Below are 23110 nucleotides of genomic sequence, written 5' to 3'. Positions count from 1 at the left end.
ATTCTATTCTTATTAGCATATAAAAATTATTTATTGCAAATACCCTTACCTCCGCTTTTAAATATTAAAATAAAATTTACTACTTATTCCTTTTTCTATCATTTTACATTTCATCCGATTTATCTATATTATTTTTCCGTCTTTTTCGTTTACTAGGTGTAAATTCATCATTCATTTCATCAATTGTAGTATTCAGTGATGATAACATCTCTGTAAAAAGCTGTTTAGGCTTTAAATCATATACTTGATCTGTAAATGTTTGTAAAATTTTTCTACCCCGGCTATTAATTAATTAGATAATCCCTTTTTAAAACATTAAATCATACAATAAAAATGAAACTCCCTCTGAATTATGTGTTTTATTTGCATTTTTTACTGGTTCTTCGTCCGTACAAAATACTTGTTTATTTTTAACAAAAAATGGGTTTTTTTCATCGTAAAAAAACATATTCTCATTAAATTCCTCATTACTAGTCTGATTATCCATGTTTTCTGCCATATTTTCCGGCAGAAATGTCCTTTTTATATGATTTATACATTTTTCCTCTTTTTTCTCCAAAATCGTTTGTGGTGTCTTTTTGGGGCTCAAAAGCGTATCCTTAGCAATCGGACACGGCGTTTCTACCCATGAGAATGGTCTTTTAGCCTCTTTCTTCCTTCCTGAAGGACATATTAACCCATCACCAGAAGACGTATAAAATGGTGTTGGCGGTGTAGGAGGAAGCCGCTGAATCTGTTCAGGAGGCGTAGACGGCTCTTCCATAACATAATAAGACGAAATATGCCTTTTATAGTGCCAAAAAGACGCCTAAAAGTGCTCAAATAGAAGGGTTTATTTTGTTGAGGTTTTGGAGGGTTGATGTGTGGACGCAACCATAGCAACGGGACGACGTCATAAATTTAAGAGGTTAGGTGAGTTTTTGTTTTTTTGAAAAAAGAGCATTAATAAGTGTTTTTTAGGAGAAAACAAGGATAAAATTGAATTGTACGTAGTGGATTGTATGGTTTTTGAAAAAAAAACGAAGAAAAAGGACGAAAATTGAGGGATTAATGGAGTTCCAAGAAGGACAGATAGGTGATAGGATAGAAACGGAGATATCGGGGCAATTGAGCTCTTTTACGGGTAGCAGCATGTCAGAACGAGATTCTACGTTGCTCAAGGAGTTGAACGGTGTAAAAAACTTGAATAAAGTGATTGAAAAAGTCATTGGTGGACTATTAAAAGCACAGAAAGATATGGAGGTATAATAGGGGTGATAAGAGCGCTATAAACAGGAATAATAAAAGTCTTTAGAATGTTGATGAAGCAGTTAAAGATGTGGATAAACTTCTTGAGAAATGGATCAAGATATTGAATCAGACAGAACATACACAAAGATTAATATTAAATAAGAAATGGCATGGAGCAACAAAAGTGAGTTATAATTGTTTTATATGATTTAAATAAGGGTTATAAATGACTTATATTTTGGAGGATATTTTAGATGCGGAAAATGAGGCGTTAAAGATGAAAGAACAAGGAGAAGAAATAAAGTCGCTTGAGGGTTTAGAGAAAAAAATGAAAGAAACAAAGAGAGAATTGTCTAATATATCTTATATAAGTAATTCGGATAAGATGGATAATAAAAGAAAGGCGAAACAGAAAGAACCGACAAAAACAAATATTCAGAACAGAAAACCATTTTTGACAACAAATAAAATGTAATTTGAGAAAAAAAATTATGAAATGAACATTATAAAAAGAAACATGGTTAATAATATTGATTATACATAGATGAAATTGATTTTGGTATATTTTTTATTTTAATAAGTATAGAGTAAAACTAGAGATCTTTTTACATATTTAATTATATTTTAAAGATATTTCTATTGAAAAATAAGATTTTCTTATATTTTATATCATTATGTTTCATATTTAAATGATTACTAAGATATGTGTTTATAAGTTTAATTTTATATAAAAAATTTTAGAAAAAAACATGAATAAAAATTCTAAAAGTCAAGAAAAATTATGTATATTATGAACTATTTCTAAAGCAACTTTAATATTTTTTTAGTATATAAATTGAATGAATATCTTTTAAAATTTCAAAAAACTTTTAAGACAAAGTTAAATGAAAACTTTGTCTTAAATAATGAAATTCTAAGATTAGAAAATTATTTACTAGAAGAAATTGAAAATCTTAAAGAAGAATTAGATAAAATTCAACAAAATAAATGTATTTTAGGTGTTTTATAAACTAGTATATTTATGTCGTTAATATTTTTAGATCTTCCTATATCTGAGATAGAAGATAAACTTTATCAAGAAATTATTCATAGAAGAGTATGTTATTTCTGATAAAGAATATACCTGATTTAAATAGAAAATTGAGCATGATATGATTTGTTTATCTGTTTTTGAAGAAAATGATATTGAAAATCTAAAAATTGAGAAAGAAGAATTTGAAAAAATGATAGAAAAAAAAGAGAAAGATGCTTTAGAAGAGTTTAAAGATAAGCTGAGTAAAATTGTAACTAGCACCGAATAAATTTAAGAATTATTTATGTTATGACTGTAGGAGTACAAGTGCCAATATATTCTTTAAGATTTAATAATGATAATGAATATTCAAACAATCCCCAAAGCACATCTTGTAGTTTTAAATGAAATTTTTGTCTATCTGCTTCGTATTTTTCAATATATATCCTATGTTTAATAAGAAACTATATAAAAATATAGCTAAGATTTAACCTTATGGTAGCTCCACAGCTTCCAGTACCTGATAAACGTACAACAATTCTACTTCTGTTAGAAAAATCTATGTAAAGACCTTGATGTTCAGTTGTTTCTCCTGTAATTGGATCATGATAGGAAAAATCGCCAGCATCTTGAACTTTATAACCATAAATAGGTGATGATCCAATAAAATCATCATCATGAATGATTTCTGAGAAACGGTTTAATGCTTTTCCTGCAGAAACCCCATCTATTTCTTCATAATCATAACGGGAAAAATATGTTCTTCCATAAATTTCCCAAAATTCCTCTAAAATATCCAAGATTCCTTTAAATTGCTGCTCTTCATGTTCCATGTTAATAGCAGCCAAAATATTCAGCCAGGATAAAACCCCCCAAAGACCATCTTTTTCCCTTATATGATTTGATCCTATTCCAAATGATTCTTCGCCACATATAGAGATTTTATTGTGATCAAAAAGTGTACAGAAAAACTTCCATCCTGTTGGAACTTCATAACATTTTAAACCCTTTTTTTCTGCAACCAAATCCAGTGCCCTACTTGTAGGCATGCTCCTAGCGTAGCCAAATATTTCATTTTTCTTAAAGTACGGAATCTTTTCTGCATGATGCGCAATTAATGCAAGACAATCACATGGACTCACAAGTGTCTCGACACAATATACCATATTTCTATCACCATCTCCATCAGAAGCAAATCCAACATCAATCTTTTCTGCATCTACTCGTGTAATTAACGTTTTGGCATATGTTAAATTCGGATCTGGATGCCCTCCTCCAAAATCAGGTAAAGGAACACAATTTTGCAATGATGCAGGGGGCAATTTCAATCTATTTAAAAATATTTCTTTTGCATACGGTCCAGTTACTATTTTCTCAGCTATAATACCTTTCAATTATCCTTTTACCTCCATGCAATCCATCAAAAAGTATTCTAAATTTTGTAAACCGCCGAAAAAATGCTCGAATCAGTTCAAAATCAAAGATATCCATTAAGGAATCGACATAACCTTGTACCGGATCCACAATCTCTATTGTCAATCCCTTTTCTATTCGAGTTCCAATTTGACTTAGATCAATCTTTATATATTTCATATTAATTTTCATTTTATTTATTTTTTTTCAAAAAATCATTACCTTTTCTATATTCAGTGTAACATATCTCGTTATTTTTTTCGTATATTTGTAGACTTCATGTATTATTGCTTCTGGTGCTGACCCTCCATTACTTATATTTAACTTAATACCAAAATCACCATTGGGCCCTTTAAAAAAATAAATCCAAAAGAATTTTAACTTTTCATTCTAACCTCCTGCATTATGAGACGCTGTTAAAAGTAACCCTGCTGCTGCCTTATATTCCCGAATCATCCATGATGCTGCCGGCGTTGATAAAATTCCCTTTTGTCCAATAACTAGCTTTGAAACCTATACAAATTTACTCCATAACCTTCAGACAATTCTTCCAAATCCTACTCCATGTGCTGCTGCCATTTGTATAACTGTTTGAATCACTACTTCACTATAATATCTTCCATCTCCACCAATAATCCAAATTTCACCCGATTTTGGCCGGAGAACTGAGAAAATTGATTCTAAGAAGTTCTCCGTATATCCAGGCTGTTGGAAAACTGTTACTCTTTTTCGAAGCCCTTTATTTCCATCAATAAAGGCTTTTTCCTACCAAAAAAACATCTTACCCGAGGTACCCGGCAATTGTCCCTATAATATTAAGTATTTATACCATTAAATCTCTTGTTCTTACTTCGTATGGACGACTCTGTACTGTCTCAATGTTCATCTCAATAGTCTGAATGTTCTTGAAGCAATTCAAATTTATTTAAGATTATTGCTAGTCTATACCTAATGAGCAGATGTATATATAAATACATATATAAAAAATACTTTATATATAAGTCGATAAGAAAGTGTGTCTAAAGATAATCTAATAGGAGTTTATCTGGTATTCTGGTTTTAAAATTTGATAAATCCCACATATCTATTGCTTTGATAAGATAGTAGTTGAATAAACCATAAATCATGAATAACCAAGTATTATTGATGTATGAAAAGAAAATCATACATTTCTAATGAGAGGTATAATTAGTCCAGTTAAGATTGGGATGATCTTGAGGATTCAACAAAGGTTGATAGGGTCCATGAAATCCAATGGTATGTGGATGCATAGAATAAGGTGAAGGTTGAGTTTGTATTGATGAAGATTGAGTTGATGGAGGTTGAGGATGTGATGGTTGTTGAAAATGAGGAGGATAAGTATGAGAAGAACCAGGATAAATAGGCCGAACAGGATTTTGCTGGTGAAATTTTTGCATATGTTGGATATAATTTGATTGATGAGTGGTTGTGTTTGATTTTTTGCCAGTATATTCAAGTGAATTATTGGAAATATTTTTTTGTTGAGGCCATTGTTGTTGCTGACTTGTATTAGAATTTTGTGATTTAGATGCAGCATAATCTTGAGGTTTTCCTTGATTTGTTGATTGGGATAAATCTCTAGGATGTTCATTAAACTTTTTAGCATTATCAGAATTGGTAAATGAATTTTCGTTATAAGATCTAGAATAGTCTTGTTGAAGATGATTGTAAATATTTTGTTTAGTATAGGGATAGTTTCCATAACCATACTAAAATGAAATGTTAAAATAATGAAAAAAAGAAAGATAATGAATTACCTGGTTTACATAATAAGCAGTATAAGGATTGTAGTAAGGATGGATCGGATAGGGTTGTGCTTGATGAAAATGACCTTGTGTAGAGGAATGAGATTGAGAAAGAGTATTGGGACCTATTGGCATGTGTTTATGCATAATTGAGCCAGAAGTCATCTGTTGAGAGGGAATTGATGATCCCTCTAATGCATTTGGATCGAATCTAGAAGTTTGTATATATTCATTATTTATATTAGATGCATCTCTATGCATAGAAGTATTTGATGGTTGTCCACGAGAAAATGCTGACGGGTCATAATAGCCTTGTGCGAAATGTGGCCTTGGATCTTCTGATCCATAAAATCTTTGATATTCATTAGGAAGTGAGAAATTTCCAAAATTAGGAATGTTGTCCCGAATAGGGTGATTCGTGTAATTATTATATGAATTTTGATCAAATGGTTGGTATTGAACTTGTTTTTGCTCAGATAATTGCTTATTAACTTTATTTAAATTTAAAGAGAACATTGCTGTACGATTTGGCAATATGTGTGGTTGAGTTGTATTTGATGATTCTGTATACATTTTTTCAGTTTTTTGTATATCTGTAGGTTCGGAATTCTCTATAGATTGAGACTGTTGTAAGGCTGGACCTATTGGAGAATGAAGATTCATAGAAATACCTTGTGATACAGAATTTCTAAATATTTCATTAAAAATAAATAAATCTTTATAATATATGACATACAATTCTGGTTTTGACTTTTCCCTATTTAAAAACAGGCCATTTTCTTGACCCGCAAGATTTAAACTTCCAAATTGAACTTCTACCCTTTCAGAAATATTATTTGAATTTGGCATCACCACAGGAGTATCTTGGCTTAAATGTCTATGATAAGTGCTTTTAGAAGAATGTGATTTATTAAATTCGTGAAATCTTGCTGTATTATTTAACGTTTGATTCGCAATATTTATAGAATTTTTAGGATTTTTTAAAGATATAACATGGTCTATATTCTCCTTATTTATCGATTCTAGATTCAATGTTGTTAAGGATGTTTTAGAAACAATAGGTACATGGTTAACTCCATTTATGATTCCGTGATCTTTTTTTTCCGTTAATTTAGAAACAGGAAATGTATTACTAAAATTTTCATCTGATCTAAATGATGCCCTCGAAATGGGAGATAATTGTTGTTCTTGTATATCTGGTATTGATTCTTGTTTTAACAACGATGCCCATGAAGGATTCGTTCCTGGAGAAATAACTTTTGTCCGTGGTTTTGATGATGATGAATTCTGGGATTCTGCATTAGACATATAAAATGATCCTGATTCACCCCATCCCGCTGTTACTGATGACGCTTTAGTTGCTGCATCGCTCCAGGCACTTATCGATCTGGAATCTTGGTTAATAGGATTAAAGTCTTCCCATATCGCATTTTCTGTTTCTTTTACACCATATTCAATGTTTTTGTTTATATTTTTCTTTAGATTTAGACATTGACCTAATGAATCTTTTGGTTGCTTATATGAAGTCCACGATGTTTTTATATTAGATCCTGTTCCAGTAGTATCTATAGATACTGTACGACTCTCTACATTTTTAACAGTATCCCATGTTACAAGCGAAGAATCCGATACTGTTTGATGATTTCGTTTTGAAATACCTATATATGATTATTCAATTATCATATAAAAACTCTTATTCTAAACCATTAGAACGTCCCCCTCCACGTTTCGAAATGTTTTCTATTTGAATTAAATTAATATATAATAACGACAACCCTTTTACCCTTATTTTTATGATTTTTAGGATCACGGATCTTATCACGGGAGCTTTTTCCACTCCCTGTTAATAATGTCGATGATTGTAATGCATCTTGCTTCTTTCCTTTATCCTTCGTCTTCTTCTTAACTTCTCCCCACTTGTTTGCACGTCCTAAATCATATATTATTAAAAAACTCCCCCAAAAAACCTTCCTATCATCTAACCCTCTGATATCCGTGTTACCGCTACCTCAAAATCACCCGATGCCTCCTGAATTGCATAGAGAATATCTTCCTCCGTCCAGTCCGGAAATAACTCTTTACATGACATAAGTTGTCGGTGATATTGTGTTTTTAACATTGCCGATTCTAATGATAATGCATTCGTAGATACTTCCTCTGCATTCTCCTGAGAAGACTTCTCCATATTCACCTGAGTCTTATATGTCTCCTGCGTTTCATGATGCTGTGATCTCCGTGGATGCGTCTGTCTGAACTCTTTCCGGCTTCGCTTTTTCTGTAACTGCTGAACTTCTATCATAAAAGACCTGTTTCTCTAAAAACTATAGAAAACTCTTGAAAATATTGAAATTCCTACATATATAAAGCCTCTTTATATCTTGTCTTAGGCTCCTTTCGCCTATTTTTAAATAAAAGGCGAATTTTAAGGATTTTATAAACCTTTAATAATCTTCGAGACCAGATTAGAGAATTTTTAAAAATATAATATATGAAAGTAAAAGAACTGATTTATCAATTAATTTGAAATAAAATCTGTTTATTTAGTCGCCTTTTTTGATTATCATAAGATGCAAAAAAATAGAATAAGCCGTATGTCATAAAAATATATAATTATTATTGATGAACGCGTTGTTTTAATTAGAAAAATGAATTAATCCGTTTTTTATATCTATTTATTAAAGTATTCCGAGTTTTTGATTAAATTATTGTTTTTTTTGTTGTTGTATTTTTATAAATTGATATAAATTGATCCTATTGTGTTATTAAATTCCCTTTTTTATTATTATTTGATCCTTTTATTTTCATAAACATATAGTTTCTCATTTTATTCAGTTTATCAAATGATTATGTATTGTTTTACCCAAATATTCAATTGATCAATAATTGTTCTTTACCATGATTTTTTATCAAATATCTGCGAAAAATATCCTGATTATTCATTGTAAATAAATAATATCAATTAGTCGTATATATTTAATCTTATAAAATAGCAATTGCTTTATGTTTTCTTTATTTTTTTTTGCTTCTGATTGAAATCAAATATTCTCAAAAATAACCCATTTATGGTCCTTTTTTTTTAAAAAAAAAGCTTTATCAATAAGTATCTCCTCGTCTCATTCATAATTTCACTCTAATATGGCATTATATCCCTTTTTATCCTCCATTTTTCTCTCTTTCTTCTCCGATCTATTTTACCAAAAAACTCCTCTCAAACTCCATCAAAAAACTTCCTGAAAAAAACAAGTTACTTAAATGCTACTTCCTCTATTCAGTCATCTATTTATCTCCTGAATATTCCTACTTTTTTCTATAATTATCGTCTTCAATGCGTTTTCCAATATTTGATGAGGTTGTATTTATTATCTCTCTCGAGTTTTTTTTCCATATAAAAGGCCAGTCGCCCCCCCAAATAACCTACAAAAAACCAACACGAACCAAGCGCCATTGGAGCAGGATTTTGTGCTGAGGGGGTTTTCAATTGTAGAAGATGAGAATATAGAGGCTAATTTGTATAGAAAAGATCATGAAAAAGATGATTGATGGTCCTGGCACAGAAGTAGATAGGGGACAGATAGGGAATGGAGAAGAGTCAGCGATTGAGGAGACTACACGGTGTGTTTGTGGGTTTCAGGATGCTCAGAACGAAGAGTCTACGGAGAGGAATCTGTATATACAGTGCGATCATTGTTTAGTTTGGCAGGTGGGTTTAAAAGGGGAAAAAAGGGTAGAATTTAAAGATAATTTGATAGCATGGGGCATGTGTTGGTTTTGGAGATGAAAAGAGTATTCCAGAGATTTATTATTGTGAAATATGTCGACCGGATTTACATCAAGTTACGTATAAAGCAAAAGCGTAAGAGAATTAGGAAGAAAAAGGAAGAAATAGATATTAATGAAGGAAGAAGACCGCCGACATCTAAATATAATGAGTCATCGGAAGATTTAAAATCGGAATGGAAAAGTTTTCCGTTGAAAAAACGATGGACGATGAATTCTAGGGATGCTATGTATGATAGTTCGTTACCGGAAGTTCCTCAGAAAATATATGTAGAAAAGGCATCATCGGAGCCAATTGTAGGTAGTGAAAAGGAAAGTGATTTATCGAATAAGAAGAAACGGCGAAGAAATTCCGATCTTCCTGAATTATCTAGGTATTTTTAAAAATTTGAATGGCATATATTAGATTAAACGTATATCTATAATAGCTATCATGAAGTGAAGCGTATTCGAGGATTATCTGTTTCTTCGCGAATATCTTTAAATACGCAATCCAATGATTGGGAGGAAGAACAAACAACAGTTATGAAAAAACGTAAAAGAATGAATATGGGAATTGAAGTACGCAAAGTTTCGGCGAAAGGTCGTCAGGGTGAAAATAAAAATAAAACAAAAACAAATGAAAAAAAGATGAAAAATGGTTTTATTTCCGATTTTCGTATATATTTTTTATCTTATCGATTTAGTCTCCGATGATAATTTAGATATCGTATCGAATTCTTCTAAAACGAAGCAGGCATCATTAAAAATAAATGCTCAAAGTAATACAAATCAACCACCTCTTATAGAACAAAAACCTCGATCTAAGGCAAAGCTAAAAAAAACATCTACCATACGACATCAACATGATACACGTCAATCACAAATTCAAAAAGATTCAGAACAAACTTTTTCGAATGTATTAAATATAATAGACAAGCCTTCTCGTCCTCGAATTCCTCAAGCAAAAATAACAATGGTTGAAATGAAAAAACGTGTAGCTGCCATTCTTGAATATATAAGTCGAACACAGATAGAAATGATATCGGATGAAGAATATCAGAGAAAATTATTCGTTCCATTATTGGAAAAAATAGACAAGGAAATGAAGGATAAAAAAGAAAATTTTCCAGAGTTAGATAAAAAGAAAATAACTAACTCTGACAATGGCAAAAATAACGTTGAAGCTTCGTCTAATTTAAAAACAGTAAATGGTATATTTCAGTATAATTTTGATAGTTTTGAAATGATGGAAAATTTGACTAAACAATTGCTTGAATGGGAAGAAAGATTTGGAAGTTATAGAGATAAAAATTCATAAAAATAACAATTTTGATTATCAAAACGTGTTATACAAAATTCTTTGTTTTACTAGGTTTCATATTAGTATTTATTTCATAAAAAATACTAATCGATTTCAAAGGTTATAATAATATACTAGTCATTTCTACATATTAATTCAAATAGAGTTCAGATTTTGATTAGATATAATATGGCAGATAGCGCCTGGATAAATAATAATATCATTACTGCAATGCGACGTATAGTTAACGAAAATAAACATGAAATAATGGTTCCTTTGTATTTATTCCTAAACAAAATACAAATCGTTTTAGATTAAGTTGTTTCTGTTGAACGAGTATTTATATCGGAACGTGACGGGCTAGATTTAGAACTTAAACTACTCAACGACTTTATAGTACTGTTTCTATTGATTATGGATGCGGATTCGATTCTTGATATTGCCTTTTCAAGTTCTTTTTCTAGTCTTTGAATTTAAATTAGTTATATTTCAAACGAAAAAATGTAGTAATGCCTTAATGATTTTTCTTTTTCATCTCTAGCTTCTCGTTCTGCGCGGCGAAGAGCTAGTTGACTTGTGGATTCCGATAATTGTAATTCATCTACGATTTTTTTTAATTTTTGGATTTTTTCGTTACTTTTATTTAAATCATCTTCAAGTCTTTCCTTGACTTTATCACGTTGGGATAATTGGTATTGTAGGTCTTTAATTGAACGATCAGTAAAACGTATTGTTTTGTTTTCTTTATTCAACATCGAATCCCTTTCACGTAATTCATTCTCCAGCTATTATTAAAATTAGTTTAATACTAAATATCAAAAGGGTTTAACTTCTTTTATTTTCTTTAAAAGGAATTCTTCATTTATGTCACTTGATGAGTATAACTTAGTTTCCATATCTACAAGTTTTATTTGTAATGACATCTTCTCTTTTTCTAATAATACCTAAATATTTAAGTAAGATTTTTAAAATATATTAAAAAAGTACTTTTTCCTCATATAATTTTACATTATTTTCTCTTTCAATAGCAATTTCTTTTTGAACGTCATGTACTAAAGCTTCTGCCCTTTTCATTTTTTCTAATGCTGAATTTACTATATTGTCCTTTTCTGCAATTGCTGCTTTTAATAGACTAACATCTTTTATAGAATTAGTTTTATCTGATAAGCCATGATTTCGTTCTGCTACATCAAGTTGTGATGAAATCTCTTTTATTTTTAATTCCAGAGCATTTTTATCCTTTTGAAGCTGATTTTTTTCAATTTCTAATTCGTCCATAGAAATTTTCATAGTTCTTATTTGTGAAAAAAGAGAAATAACATGTTCTTGTGATTCCTGCTGAGCATCTATAGCTTCTTGATAGGCTTTCGTTAAATCTTGAAGAGAATTTTCAAGCCTATTCTTTTCTCTTTCCCATGAAGAATTATTTAACATTTCTGCATCCCATGTTAGTTGTAGTTTCTCAAGAGTTTCCCGTAATTGTCTATTTTTGTTAAATATAAATAGGAATTAATGTAAAAAAATACCTATTTTCATTACGAACTTGCATTGAATTTTCTCTTTCTATTTCAAGTTCATTTGAAAGACCAGAAAGTTCTCGTTGGTATTTTTTACGAGTTTGTTCTAAAGAATATTCGCGATCTTCAATTTCTTTTTGTCTTCTTCCTCTATAAATCTCAAGTTCCTGTTCTATTCTTTGTCGAGACATATTTGCTTCTAATATTTCAATAGAATTATCTTCAACCTAACAGAATTAGATTTGGTAATATAGGATATGTAAATATACTTTAGCTTCAAGTTCTTGAATTTGTTTTTGCAATGATTGGAAATATTCCTCCATTTCCTTTCTCTCTTCTAGCATTTTGGAAATAGTTTCTTCTGCGTCCTTCAATTGGCTACGAGTAAATGCTTCAGATCTAGATGCTTTAATTACATTTATTTCCGCTGTTTCTAATTTATTAAAGTATTCTTCTGCCCTATTTTTATATAATGTTACATTTTCTGTCAGATCAATGGTACGCTGGTTTTCTATTTCAAAGCGCATTTGCATTTCTGCCAATTCTTTAACAAGCTCTAAATGTGTATCACTTTCATCCGAAAGTTCATAAGTTTTAAGTCTTTCCTCAAGAAGATTATATTCATGCTGCAAATTCGACTGTGATTTTTTTAATTCTTTTAATTCTTTACGAGTAGATTCCAGTTCTGTTAAAGTTTCCCTTTGTTCTAATAGCAAAGATTTTCTAGACTCTGCAATAGAATCAAAACTTTCTTCAAGTTCTTCGAATGACTTTGACTGGAAATCTCTAATTGTAATAATACCATTCTTTTGTAATTTTTCTAAAGCAAGTAATTGATCTGTATTATCATTCAATAACTCATGTAGTCTATCATTTTCTCTTTTTAGTCTTTTCAAATCTAAACCGCCCTTTAATGTTTGGGATGATTGATAGAATTCCAATTTCATTTCTAATTGTTTTTTTTGTTTCTCAGTCATATCTAAGCGTGCTTCAAGAGATTCAATTTCACTTTCTAAAGACTGTATTTTTCTTTTATCTAAATATAAAGGTTCCTCATTCTCTTTCCCATCATTTGAATAAATACGTGATTCATATTCTTTAATTAATTTATCTGTTTTACTACCTTCAATTCTAGATGCAGAAAAAATACTTTTATTAGATTCCTTTTGAAAAATAGAGGATGGTGATATTGATTTATGAGATGGTATTATAATAGGTTGTGATAATTCATTTAATAATGTTTGATGCGATTCCATATATTTTGTTTCTTGGGAAAAAAGTTCATTACTCCAGTGTTTTCTTGCTTCATTATATTGTTTTTCAATTAAAGCTTTACTTTCTTCTGATATTATAAGTGCATTCTGTACTTTATCCAATTGCTTAAGAAGCTTGGTTAATTCTAGAGTATTGCTATTATGTTTTTGATCAAGTGATGATTCATTCTTTTCAGATTTTAATACTTCCTCAAAAGATATAAGTTTTTTTCTATATTCTAAAATTTCTTTATGAGCTTCTTGGAATCTTTTCTGAAACCTTAAGGAATTATTGTGATTAATCATAGATTGTTGTTTTTCTGTTTGAAGAAGAGTTTTTGTTTCATTTAGCTGAATCTAAAAAATATATTTAACAATTTTTTAGGTTTATAGTGTTAATACCTTTAAATTGGTTGACATTTTTTCTGCTGATTTGGCTATTTGATGTTCACGTTCTAGTTCATATTCCTTTTAAAAAGAATTAGCCATATATCAATTAAAAAAATAACTCACAAGATCTTCTAATTCCATAGTAATTCTTTGCTTTTGTTTCTGTAATTCCTCCGTAAGAATTGCATTTTCTTCATACTTAGATTTCCATGATTTCATTTCTAATTCAAGAGATTTCTTTTCCTTTTTAATATCCTCAAGCTTCTCATTTACAATATCTACAATATGAGTTTGAAGTTTAGAAAGTTCCGAGTTAGACGTAGCTAAATCCTTTTCAACCTGAAGTTTATTTTTCTGTTCAACGTCAATACGAGCTGTAAGATCCTGTATTTCTCGTTCAGTGTGCTTTACTGATCTTTCAAGCTTAATTTTTTCAGATTCGAGATCTTCAATCTTTTGTTTTAGAAGAGATGCTTCTGAAATAAGTTTTTCTTTGCTATTATTTGTATCTTCGAGTTCATTCATGGCTATATTTGCCTTTGAAGTAATGTCTGCAAGTTGCCGACTTAGATTAATTTGATTCTTTTCAATTTCACTATGTGCTGATTCTGCCTCAAGTGCTCTTTTTCTAAGATGTATAATCTCGTTCATAGCAGATTTCTTAGTTTTTTCTAATTCTGAATATTCTTCAGAAATCTTTTTGAAATTATTATCTAACTTTTGGAATTTTTCTTCCATTTCTATTTTATATTCAGAAAGATTCTGATTATCAAGTTTCAATTTTTCAATTTCATTGCTGCTTTTTTCTTTGTAATCAATATTACTCTGTCTTTCAAGCTTAAGTTCCTCATGTGTAGATTCTAATTCTGTCTTTACTTCCAAAAGTTGTCGTTCAAGCATGTTTTTAATATCATTAATTTCTGTATCTTGAGATATTCTCTTGTGTAGTAAATTCTGTGTTTCAATTAATTCATTTTCAGCTTTTCGTTTTGCAATTTTTAATTCCTGTATTTCTTTAGTAAGATTTACCACTTCAGACCTAGATGTATCATTTCTAATAGAAGAAGCTATTAATTCTTGTTTTAATTGATCTCTTTCAGAAGCCAATTTTGAAATATCATTACGTAAATTAGTTACTTCGGATTCCTAATGTCTTAATATATGAAATATTTTATAAAAACAAACCTTTTTTTGTATGTACTCCTCCAGACTAATAGTATTAGTTGACATTTCATTAAGTTGAATTGATAGTTTCTCATTTTCCTTTTTATACTTCTTTTCTTGTTCTTGAAGATATTCATAACTTTTAAGCTTATATAATTAGTAATAAATGATAAATGATAAATGATAAATAATATACCTTCTCTTTAAAAGATGCTTCAAGTTCTAAAATCTCTTTTTCGAATTTTTTATTAGACTGTAGAAATTTTAATTCTTTTTCTTCTAAAGATGTTTCCAAGGATTTAATATGAGATTTGCTTTTAACATTTAGCATTAAGTAAAATAATAATAAGAACATACTATTTATCGGCATCTTCAGAAGATAAAAGTTTTTCAGAAAGAGCTGCATTTGTAGTTTCTAAACTTTTTATTTGATTTATCAGTTCGCCCTTTTCTTCTTCTAACTTTGAGATTAAAACACTGCCTTTCTGCAATTCAACTCTCCATTTTTCTGCCTGAATATCCAATTTCTTTTTAACTGCTAATAAATCATCGCATTGTGCTTCAAGACGATCAAGGTCTTCAATTGCACCAGCTAATTCTTCAGATAATTTAGCTTCTCTTTCCTGAGTACGTTTTAATATTTCTTCCTTATCAAGAGCAAGAGCACGCTCATTTTGGAGAGCCTCCTCAATTTTTAATTTTTGTTCTTCTGCAATTTTCTTTTCTAATTGTAACTGTTTTTTTTCCAAAGCCTATATAATAATTATAAATATTGTTTCAATTTTTATAAAAATACCTCATTTTTAATCATTTTTGATAGAGCTTCAATCTCCTCATTCTTTTTACGCAATTGATTATCTATAAATGTTGCATTTAGGAGGGGCTTCATTCTAAAAAAAAGTTTCCACCATGGAGATTGACATAAATTTAAATATATCATTAAATTTTTTTGAATAATAGTTGTTGCATTGTATCTAAAAAGCTTTTTGTGGGCTATTTTTCTCTGAATATATCCTCTAGAGTTTGCTTGGAATCGAGTAAGAATGTCCTGTAAACAGGAATCTTTGCGATCTTCAAGTTCTGCAAGCTAATGATGCAATTAATAATAAAAGAAAAAAACAATTGTATATTCTTACAATTCCCGCTTTAAAAAATACTTTTGAAAGACCAATTTTATAATTGGATACATCTATATCTAATTTCTCAAGCATGAGCTTAGCTGTTTTTCTTCCATCTATATAATCATTTGGAAGACAAGGAGTAAGGAGTTCATAGCGTTGTCTAAATTCAGAAAATGGTAATCGATTTGGATATCCTGTTCTTGAAATTCTAATTCCTTCAAGAACTCCATTGCATCGAAGTTGATCTAATACAAGAGGTGTATTTAAAGAAAAAGGTTTTTTAAATTGATTCGGCAAAATACAACGGACGAAATGAGCCTGTGTAGATTCGAGTTGCTTTATTAAAGATGCTAATTGTTCTTTGTGTCTTTGACAAACAGTACGAAATAAACCTTTTTTAACCCTAGTCTTTCTAGGTGATAAATCTATATCTTCAGAAAAATCCAAAAATAAATTCGCTATATATTTGTCGCTAGAATGTGCTAAAAGCTGTGTAATATTTTCATTTAAAGGATCTTTGTTTTTATCGAGCCAACCAATAGTAGAATATTCAACTTCTCCTGCATAATGTTTCAAAATGAATGCTTCTCCAGAAAATTTTGAAGATCTATATTTAGAAGATTTATCCTTCCATATATAATCCAATTTTTCTGTAAAGGTTTTATCAGTGCCTTTTGGAATAACACATTCTTCATCTAAACAAGATAATATACCAATAGGCTATAAAATTAATAAAAACCATTATTAAGATCATGCTTACATTTGCCTTTTCAATTAGATCTATAGTTGGTTGTAGATCATGGCCAAAATCAATAAATTTCCAATCAATATTTTCTCGTGCATACTCTTCCTGTTCTAAAACAAACATATGGTGATTAAAGAATTGTTGTAGTTTCTCATTTGTATAATTTATGCAAAGCTGTTCAAAGCTATTTACCTAAAAAGAATTGATTAATATATTATATGTGAAAAGTCTAAGTAATTATTACTTCAAAAATTTCAAATCCAGCAATATCAAGTACGCCTATAAAATGCATTTTTGTTGAATTTCTATCCATTGCATTATTAATTTTTTCCACAAGATTTCCAAACATTCTTTCATAAAGAGATTTGGCTAATGCTTCTAAGGAATGTATTACTTGTTGAGAAGACCTTGCATTTGTGACCCATTCTCTACCAGCCTTTACTTTTGGCCGCAATAGAGCTTTTGTAAATTCTGAAACAGGTATACCAAATAAATGACATAAACGTTCTGCTTGTTCAGGATTCGAAAGTTTAGCCTGATCTGATCTATCTGAAACAACTTTAAGATTCCCTAAATGAAGAATAGATGCCACTAGTTTAAAAATACTAAATTGTTCATCTTCTGAAAATCCCATAACAGAAAATGATTCCTTTGAACATTAGATATAATTCTAGATTCAAAAAAAACTACTTTTAAAGTATAGAAATCAGAAGCATCGTTTATTCCTTCTATACATTTATAGCTTTTATTAAGAAAAACAAAATCATCAATTGGATTTTCAAGAAAGAGCTTTCCTAGGTTGAAATATTAGACAATTAATAAAATTAAAAATTTTTATAACTCTTTAATTCTTTAGATAGACCTGTAAGAAGTTGATAAAACACATGATAATTTCTCTCAGAGACATTCTGCTGAACAACCCTAGATTTTTCCAAAAGATACCAATCTATATTGGCTCCTGATATTTTCCCTTTACTATTAAATTCTATTCTTATAAATTTTCCCTAAATGAATTAATTATTTCATAATTTAACAATTTATTCTACAAAACGTGATGAATTATTATTTCGAATAGTTTGTGCATTTCCAAATGCTTCCAAAATATGGTTTGCTTGAAGAATTTGCTGCTCTAACGTTTTCAATTGATGTTCATTTGATTGTGAAGTAGCCACTGCTGCTAAATACTGAATAACTCTCTTCGTATTCTCTGTTTTTCCTGCCCCAGATTCACCACTAATCATATAATAAGCTTCTTTTATACACAAAAAATTAACCTAACGTTATAAGTATAGATTGATCTTCACGCATCTCAAGCATATTATGAAATGCAAGATCTGTTATAGAATATATATGAGGTTTTGTGTTGCTTCTTTTACTATTTCGATATATATCAATATACTTCTTTGTATATATCGGAAGTGATTTATATGGATTTACTGCCACTAGAAATAACCCTGAATACGTCTATTATCATAAATATCTTGTACAATTCCTTTTTACGACAAACTTACATATATTAACCTATTAGAATATCTCAAACTCAAATTGTTCACAACTGATGCTTCATTAAGGTATGTCAATTCTGCCATATCTTCCACCCCATCAAATTTTGGTGGGTTTACTTTGTCCACTTCACTTATTTTAACAACACGCTCCTAAATTCCTCAATTTACGCCCAAAAAAAACCCAAAAAAACACACTTCATCATCTACACATCTAACACAAACATATTCTCCCTCTTCTTTGACAATCCAGCCCTTTATAAACGCTTTTTTTGCATCTTTTACCCAAACCCATTTTTTGCTCGAAAATTCAGCTTGTGCCGCCGCGTTTTCGAGATTTGAGCCCATTAACATGTTCTCCTCACTTTCCTGACCTTTTTTCCTAGAAAATACGCCATATTTCCTTGGTTCTTCATTGAATTGATTCTCTGCCTTTCTCATTTACCCTCAAAATACTCAAAAAACGTCCAATCAAAAAAAAAAAAAAAGGATATATATATAAAAAATACGAAAAAATCTATTTCCGTGTAGTTTTTCCTGTTAATTTCACTTATTTGCCTCTATTTTTTCATCCAAGCCTTAAACCCAATATCGTGTAAAAAAACAATCGTGAGGGATATCCAACGTATTAAAAATGATGAAATTGAAAAAATCGATATATCTTTGTAAATAAGGCGGAAATAGTGTTTTTAAGTGTTTTAAACGTGTTCTGCGTATTTGTTTTGCTAGTATTTCTAATTTGAAGCAGAAAAAAAGCTTGTATATTGCTAGATATATCTGAGTGAAAATTTGTTAAGGCTGTGAAGACCTATAATAGGGGTATTTTGCCATGGAATTAGAGGATTTATCACTTTCGTCACTGCTGAATCAGAGGAAAACAGGTTTTGGGGGTTTAGAAGGGCTTTCGAAGGGATCTAATGGGTCTTCTGAGTCTTTTGATAACCAGCAGGATAAGAATGAGAAAGAAGAGGGAGAAATTAGTGATAATTCTATGTCTGATAAGAGCTCTGGCTTTGTTGGTAGTGGATCTAGAAGTAGGGCGTTTTTTTGTGTATAATTATTATGAGGGTTAATGGTATAAAAGCGTTTATGAGGAGGAAAGGCTTTGGATTTAGGAATCCGTATAGGAAGTAGGTATTTTTTGGAGTTTTTGTTTGTTTTAAGGGTGTAAGAAGGAACTATCGGGTTAGAAGTGGTTCAATGGCAAATCCATACATGTATCAGTCTATTTTTTCGCAATCGCAAAATAGTATGGTTATTTTTTTGAAGGGAGATATCTTATATGTTTAGGTATGAATCTTAAGCTTGAGGGGAAGCTGGCGCTTGAATTTTTATCTTCCCAGGGGGTTTCTTTTGAATATTTAGTTCATTTAGGAATAAATAGAGATTTTCTTTGTAAGATATTTTTAGATGCAGGTTTAGCATTACCAGAGACAGAGAATATCCATGGAAAAGATGTAGTTGAGGAAAAAATGGATATGAATGTAGATTTAAAAGATGATAAAGAAGTGGCAAGAATACCATCACCGAAACCTCAAAAAGTCGATATTGTTAATCATACAAAGGGTTTTTCTGATACATCTGCATTTTTCGAGGAATCTAATAAAAATTCGAGTCGACATGTGGATTCAGAAACTTTTTTGCAGAATATTCGCAATTCTATTAAAGATAAAATACAGATTTCGGAAAATATTCAGAAAAATGTTTTTATATCTCATAAAAGAAAGCACGTATCGACTTTTGATTCTAAAAACGAGGATTCCTCTGTTCCACGGAAAAAATTTGGTTCAGAATCTCTTGCTTCTGTTGTGATTGAATTTTCAGATGATGATAATGATGATAATAGTGATGATAATAGTGACAATTGCGATAATATTAGTAAAATTAAAAAGCCTTTTGAACCAGAAAATACAAAAAACGATGCTATTGCGAAATTGAAACAAAAAGAAGAAGAAATCAAACGTATGATGGAAATAATTGCTAAATTAGAGAGCTCAAAAAAGATGAAGAAAAAGCCTGTCGAGGATGTTAATCATGCTCCTGATTTTAATGATACAAATATAGATGAAGAAAACTCAATTGTATTTAATACTAGTCAAGAAACAAAAGAAACATCCAAAAACCTTGAAGATAAATCGAATGAGGCTACGTTGCACGAAAAAGAACTAGTTCTTCAAGAAAAATTGAATAAAATTAATATGCAGCTTTTTCAAGAGGAATTGTTGATTCAAAAATTAAAAAATGAGCTTGCTGAGGCTGAGTCTTTATTTCAAAAGTCGTTTCAAATAAAATCTGATATACAAATACAATTAAAAAATTTTAAAAAGTCTCATGATTCTACTGATAAAGTCGAAGAATATAGTAAAATTTCATCAATAGAAAATCTGGAAAATTCTCATTGTATATCTGAAAACTTAATTACTGTTACAGATTCTAAAAGTATTTAAAAAGTAATTTTAGTCAAATATTCACTATGTTTAGATGAAATTTTTATTTCATCGAATAATATTTCATTATCTAATCAAAATAGCCATGAAGAAGTTGGAAGCATTGATTCTTCTAATGATAATGATAAGGCTAAAAGTTTTAAAAGAAGATTAGAGGTTCAAGAAAAGGCTACAACTGCTTGTCTTATGCAGGAGGAAACAGAAGGTTCAAAAAATAACGAAGTTTCTTCAAAAATTAAAAATCATGATAAATTTTTTGTATCAACTAATATGAATGAATTCTCAGATACCTTCAAAAATGATAAAAATGACCTTTCGGAATCAATAATAGTAACAAGTCATTCTCAAAAAAATGTAATTATCTCTTCACAATCAAAAGATGTTATTACTAATAAAGTAAATATTATTTTTGATTATGAAAAAAGTGTTAATCCTGGTTTTAGAGCTGTTTTGTTTTCTATAAGGAGTATTCTAGTCCATTACGAATTTTTCATGCATTTAGATATCATCCCCATTTTTTGTCATGGGTAAAGGGAGGATTTCTCTCACGAACATATAGCACACGTTCTGATCCTAATAAAAAAGTCTGTGTTTTTGAAACAGCTGGAGGTGTATGTAACGATGATTCTTGTAAATTTTTACATTTCAAAGAAATTGGACAAACATGTATGTTTATATATTATAATTTTTGATTTATGTTATAATGATATACTTATGATATTCTAGACGATCAATTTCTTATAGAAATGAGTTCATTTCCAGTTGGTGAAACAGAAGAAGAACGACAAAATTATTTTTCAGGTTTACGTGAACTTATTCCATCTTTGCTCACATCTTATCCTCACGATACTATAAAAATAGCTCAGTCAATCATTGATTATCGTAAACAATTTCTTAATGATCCATCTCGTATCATATTATTTTGATTGTTGCATTATTCTTTTATATACATTATTTACAAATATATATCACATTTGGCTTTCTTAACGAATATTGTAATTGTTGTATAACATTTATTTTATTATATTCTATCTAATCATATCAAGTACAATATATTTATATATATATATATTTTACTAATTTATCTTAGTATGAAACCTAAAATTTTTTAGTTATAAAAAATATTTAATTAAAAGCTAATATAGAGCTATTCATTAAGGTTTGATATATTAAGATATTAACGCTTTTTTAATATTTATTTGTAGGATGTTTTTATAAAAAAATTAATATAAATTTGAATTTAGAAAAATCTATCTTTCTGGTCTAACAAACTTTGAAAAATAAAGGATCAGTGAATTATTTTCATATATTTTGGTCTTTAGTTTTCTATTATTACTTCTATTGTTATATTGTTTGTGGCCTATATATGTCAATTTTTGAAAAAACTTTGTAAAAAATGTATATGAAAGAATCGGAACAAACGCAAAGTTATCTCGATATTAGTTATTTGATAGATGATATGTTTTTATTAGTCACTGTAATTTTTGCCTTAGTAAGTTTTTTTTATATTTATATATATATATTTATTTTATTTTAGATAGGATGGCTTATTACTGCAATTTCATTAATTATTTCGAATATTAGAAGTTTATATCTTCCTTATTATTCGTGGTGGGTTGCTGTATATCAAATTTTTGTCATTTTTTGCGTTGTTGCAGTGATTCTATCAAATTCTGGAAATACATACCGGATTGCTGTATGATTGTTCTTGATATATTGGTTTATTATTAAGTAAAATAGCTAGTAGGATTAATAGTAGTTGCATTGTGTTCTCAAGCACTACTATGTGATAGTATAATATATTATTCAAAGCCATCTCAACGTGCTGTTGCTTCCGGATGTATTTTTCTTTCTATTGTTGATGTAGGTTTCATTATAGTCGATATATTTATGTCTTTGTGTTAAAATTACAAGGTTTTATGGATATTATATTATGGAACTGGAAATGATTCTTTTTGTCATTTATGGACGAATTCATATATACTTGAATCTTCTGAAAATATTAAGCTTGTTCCTAAAGTTTCTTCGGATAAAATTGTAGCTAGTGGTGATAGTCTTATTGGGTCTTATCGTAATAATAATCATGTTGAAACGACATATACAGCTAATGAACATTGTTCATTAAATTTCTTAGATAGTACAGCAAATAATACTGCTGCACAGCATGAATATCCACATAAAGTGAAGGCGATTTATTCATGTAAGTTTTTTGAATAAGAAAAAAAGATTTTAATATTTCTTAGATAATGCAAATCCTGATGATCCTAGAGAGATATCATTTGTTAAGGATGAGATCTTAGAAATATCTGATATTACTGGAAAGTGTATGTGTTTTTTGTTTTTAAAACATTTTATTGATAGAATTTAGGGTGGCAAGCTCGAAAACATGATGGAACTATAGGAATTATTCCTAGCAATTATGTGCAATTAATAGTAAAATGATAATATATTTGAGATTTGTAATGGCTTTATGATTCAATACTAGAGTTTA

The 23110-nt window shown here is 29.5% G+C and overlaps 9 protein-coding genes across 9 annotated transcripts; 5 read left to right on the top strand and 4 right to left on the bottom strand.

The window, feature by feature from the left end:
- Positions 1 to 57: 57 nt before the first annotated feature.
- On the bottom strand, positions 58 to 809 carry T552_00700 (hypothetical protein). The gene is made up of 2 exons (XM_018369305.1): positions 327 to 809; positions 58 to 281 (listed from the first exon to the last, which is right to left on the bottom strand). Exons 1-2 carry the CDS (start codon positions 761 to 763, stop codon positions 104 to 106), a joined length of 615 nt encoding a protein of 204 aa, XP_018227013.1. The 5' UTR covers positions 764 to 809; the 3' UTR covers positions 58 to 103.
- Positions 810 to 1004: 195 nt separating this feature from the next.
- On the top strand, positions 1005 to 1751 carry T552_00699 (hypothetical protein). The gene is made up of 3 exons (XM_018369304.1): positions 1005 to 1242; positions 1295 to 1414; positions 1475 to 1751. Exons 1-3 carry the CDS (start codon positions 1051 to 1053, stop codon positions 1703 to 1705), a joined length of 543 nt encoding a protein of 180 aa, XP_018227012.1. The 5' UTR covers positions 1005 to 1050; the 3' UTR covers positions 1706 to 1751.
- A 193-nt stretch (positions 1752 to 1944) lies between these two features.
- On the top strand, positions 1945 to 2704 carry T552_00698 (hypothetical protein). The gene is made up of 4 exons (XM_018369303.1): positions 1945 to 2013; positions 2058 to 2228; positions 2271 to 2326; positions 2367 to 2704. Exons 1-4 carry the CDS (start codon positions 1980 to 1982, stop codon positions 2529 to 2531), a joined length of 426 nt encoding a protein of 141 aa, XP_018227011.1. The 5' UTR covers positions 1945 to 1979; the 3' UTR covers positions 2532 to 2704.
- T552_00697 (hypothetical protein) lies at positions 2265 to 4587 on the bottom strand. The gene is made up of 8 exons (XM_018369302.1): positions 4506 to 4587; positions 4441 to 4462; positions 4217 to 4392; positions 4051 to 4168; positions 3878 to 4005; positions 3649 to 3820; positions 2735 to 3608; positions 2265 to 2689 (listed from the first exon to the last, which is right to left on the bottom strand). Exons 1-8 carry the CDS (start codon positions 4539 to 4541, stop codon positions 2545 to 2547), a joined length of 1671 nt encoding a protein of 556 aa, XP_018227010.1. The 5' UTR covers positions 4542 to 4587; the 3' UTR covers positions 2265 to 2544.
- A 194-nt stretch (positions 4588 to 4781) lies between these two features.
- Positions 4782 to 7808, bottom strand: T552_00696 (hypothetical protein). The gene is made up of 7 exons (XM_018369301.1): positions 7778 to 7808; positions 7405 to 7735; positions 7205 to 7351; positions 7126 to 7161; positions 6158 to 7079; positions 5434 to 6109; positions 4782 to 5385 (listed from the first exon to the last, which is right to left on the bottom strand). The coding sequence occupies exons 2-7, from the start codon at positions 7718 to 7720 to the stop codon at positions 4828 to 4830; spliced, it is 2655 nt and encodes an 884-aa protein (XP_018227009.1). The 5' UTR covers positions 7721 to 7735; positions 7778 to 7808; the 3' UTR covers positions 4782 to 4827.
- Positions 7809 to 8859: 1051 nt separating this feature from the next.
- Positions 8860 to 10544, top strand: T552_00695 (hypothetical protein). The gene is made up of 6 exons (XM_018369300.1): positions 8860 to 8891; positions 8937 to 9121; positions 9171 to 9274; positions 9327 to 9572; positions 9627 to 9838; positions 9885 to 10544. Exons 2-6 carry the CDS (start codon positions 8945 to 8947, stop codon positions 10496 to 10498), a joined length of 1353 nt encoding a protein of 450 aa, XP_018227008.1. The 5' UTR covers positions 8860 to 8891; positions 8937 to 8944; the 3' UTR covers positions 10499 to 10544.
- Positions 10545 to 10962: 418 nt separating this feature from the next.
- Positions 10963 to 18613, bottom strand: T552_00694 (hypothetical protein; the record flags this gene model as incomplete). Its single annotated transcript, XM_018369299.1, has 20 exons — positions 10963 to 11265; positions 11311 to 11424; positions 11468 to 11963; positions 12007 to 12224; positions 12267 to 13607; positions 13653 to 13718; positions 13764 to 14786; positions 14826 to 14951; positions 15001 to 15118; positions 15162 to 15556; positions 15601 to 15891; positions 15941 to 16645; positions 16686 to 16862; positions 16915 to 17319; positions 17361 to 17464; positions 17512 to 17674; positions 17717 to 17903; positions 17950 to 18134; positions 18182 to 18325; positions 18371 to 18613. 20 exons carry the CDS (start codon positions 18611 to 18613, stop codon positions 10963 to 10965), a joined length of 6804 nt encoding a protein of 2267 aa, XP_018227007.1.
- A 342-nt stretch (positions 18614 to 18955) lies between these two features.
- On the top strand, positions 18956 to 21591 carry T552_00693 (hypothetical protein). Its single transcript, XM_018369298.1, has 7 exons — positions 18956 to 19206; positions 19257 to 19302; positions 19345 to 19421; positions 19463 to 20611; positions 20654 to 21015; positions 21063 to 21285; positions 21346 to 21591. The coding sequence occupies exons 1-7, from the start codon at positions 19002 to 19004 to the stop codon at positions 21543 to 21545; spliced, it is 2262 nt and encodes a 753-aa protein (XP_018227006.1). The 5' UTR covers positions 18956 to 19001; the 3' UTR covers positions 21546 to 21591.
- Positions 21592 to 21969: 378 nt separating this feature from the next.
- Positions 21970 to 23106, top strand: T552_00692 (hypothetical protein). The gene is made up of 6 exons (XM_018369297.1): positions 21970 to 22111; positions 22157 to 22315; positions 22360 to 22482; positions 22534 to 22819; positions 22863 to 22943; positions 22988 to 23106. Exons 1-6 carry the CDS (start codon positions 22016 to 22018, stop codon positions 23059 to 23061), a joined length of 819 nt encoding a protein of 272 aa, XP_018227005.1. The 5' UTR covers positions 21970 to 22015; the 3' UTR covers positions 23062 to 23106.
- The last annotated feature ends 4 nt before the right edge of the window (positions 23107 to 23110 follow it).

This window comes from Pneumocystis carinii (genome assembly GCF_001477545.1).
Source record: "Pneumocystis carinii B80 chromosome Unknown supercont1.3, whole genome shotgun sequence".
NCBI lineage: Eukaryota > Fungi > Ascomycota > Pneumocystomycetes > Pneumocystales > Pneumocystaceae > Pneumocystis > Pneumocystis carinii.
The sequence above is the reverse complement of the archived record's forward strand: the minus strand, read 5'-3'. Positions and strand labels throughout refer to the sequence as shown.

Excerpts from the sequence above, each read along its gene's own strand:
- T552_00692 (XM_018369297.1), top strand. The coding sequence starts at position 22,016 with ATGTATATGAAAGAATCGGAACAAACGCAAAGTTATCTCGATATTAGT. Across the intron at positions 22,112-22,156 it reads TCACTGTAATTTTTGCCTTA|ATAGGATGGCTTATTACTGC; the intron begins GTAAGTTTTTTT and ends ATTTTATTTTAG. Across the intron at positions 22,820-22,862 it reads AGTGAAGGCGATTTATTCAT|ATAATGCAAATCCTGATGAT; the intron begins GTAAGTTTTTTG and ends AATATTTCTTAG.
- T552_00696 (XM_018369301.1), bottom strand. The coding sequence starts at position 7,720 with ATGATAGAAGTTCAGCAGTTACAGAAAAAGCGAAGCCGGAAAGAGTTC. Across the intron at positions 7,080-7,125 it reads TGGAGGGGGACGTTCTAATG|GTATTTCAAAACGAAATCAT; the intron begins GTTTAGAATAAG and ends AATCATATATAG. Across the intron at positions 6,110-6,157 it reads GAAAAGTCAAAACCAGAATT|AAATTCTGTATCACAAGGTA; the intron begins GTATGTCATATA and ends TGAAATATTTAG.
- T552_00697 (XM_018369302.1), bottom strand. The coding sequence starts at position 4,541 with ATGAACATTGAGACAGTACAGAGTCGTCCATACGAA. Across the intron at positions 4,393-4,440 it reads ACAATTGCCGGGTACCTCGG|GGCTTCGAAAAAGAGTAACA; the intron begins GTAAGATGTTTT and ends ATGGAAATAAAG. Across the intron at positions 2,690-2,734 it reads AGCTGTGGAGCTACCATAAG|GATATATATTGAAAAATACG; the intron begins GTTAAATCTTAG and ends TATTAAACATAG.
- T552_00698 (XM_018369303.1), top strand. The coding sequence starts at position 1,980 with ATGAATAAAAATTCTAAAAGTCAAGAAAAATTAT. Across the intron at positions 2,014-2,057 it reads TAAAAGTCAAGAAAAATTAT|TATATAAATTGAATGAATAT; the intron begins GTATATTATGAA and ends ATATTTTTTTAG. Across the intron at positions 2,229-2,270 it reads ACAAAATAAATGTATTTTAG|ATCTTCCTATATCTGAGATA; the intron begins GTGTTTTATAAA and ends TAATATTTTTAG.
- T552_00700 (XM_018369305.1), bottom strand. The coding sequence starts at position 763 with ATGGAAGAGCCGTCTACGCCTCCTGAACAGATTCAGCGGCTTCCTCCT. Across the intron at positions 282-326 it reads GAGGGAGTTTCATTTTTATT|CCGGGGTAGAAAAATTTTAC; the intron begins GTATGATTTAAT and ends ATTAATTAATAG.
- T552_00693 (XM_018369298.1), top strand. The coding sequence starts at position 19,002 with ATGGAATTAGAGGATTTATCACTTTCGTCACTGCTGAATCAGAGGAAA. Across the intron at positions 19,422-19,462 it reads TTTTTCGCAATCGCAAAATA|GTATGAATCTTAAGCTTGAG; the intron begins GTATGGTTATTT and ends TTATATGTTTAG. Across the intron at positions 21,286-21,345 it reads CAAAGAAATTGGACAAACAT|ACGATCAATTTCTTATAGAA; the intron begins GTATGTTTATAT and ends ATGATATTCTAG.
- T552_00699 (XM_018369304.1), top strand. The coding sequence starts at position 1,051 with ATGGAGTTCCAAGAAGGACAGATAGGTGATAGGATAGAAACGGAGATA. Across the intron at positions 1,243-1,294 it reads AAGCACAGAAAGATATGGAG|AATGTTGATGAAGCAGTTAA; the intron begins GTATAATAGGGG and ends AAAAGTCTTTAG. Across the intron at positions 1,415-1,474 it reads AATGGCATGGAGCAACAAAA|GATATTTTAGATGCGGAAAA; the intron begins GTGAGTTATAAT and ends TATATTTTGGAG.
- T552_00695 (XM_018369300.1), top strand. The coding sequence starts at position 8,945 with ATGAAAAAGATGATTGATGGTCCTGGCACAGAAGTAGATAGGGGACAG. Across the intron at positions 9,275-9,326 it reads GTTACGTATAAAGCAAAAGC|ACCGCCGACATCTAAATATA; the intron begins GTAAGAGAATTA and ends TGAAGGAAGAAG. Across the intron at positions 9,839-9,884 it reads TGAAAAAAAGATGAAAAATG|TCTCCGATGATAATTTAGAT; the intron begins GTTTTATTTCCG and ends TTATCGATTTAG.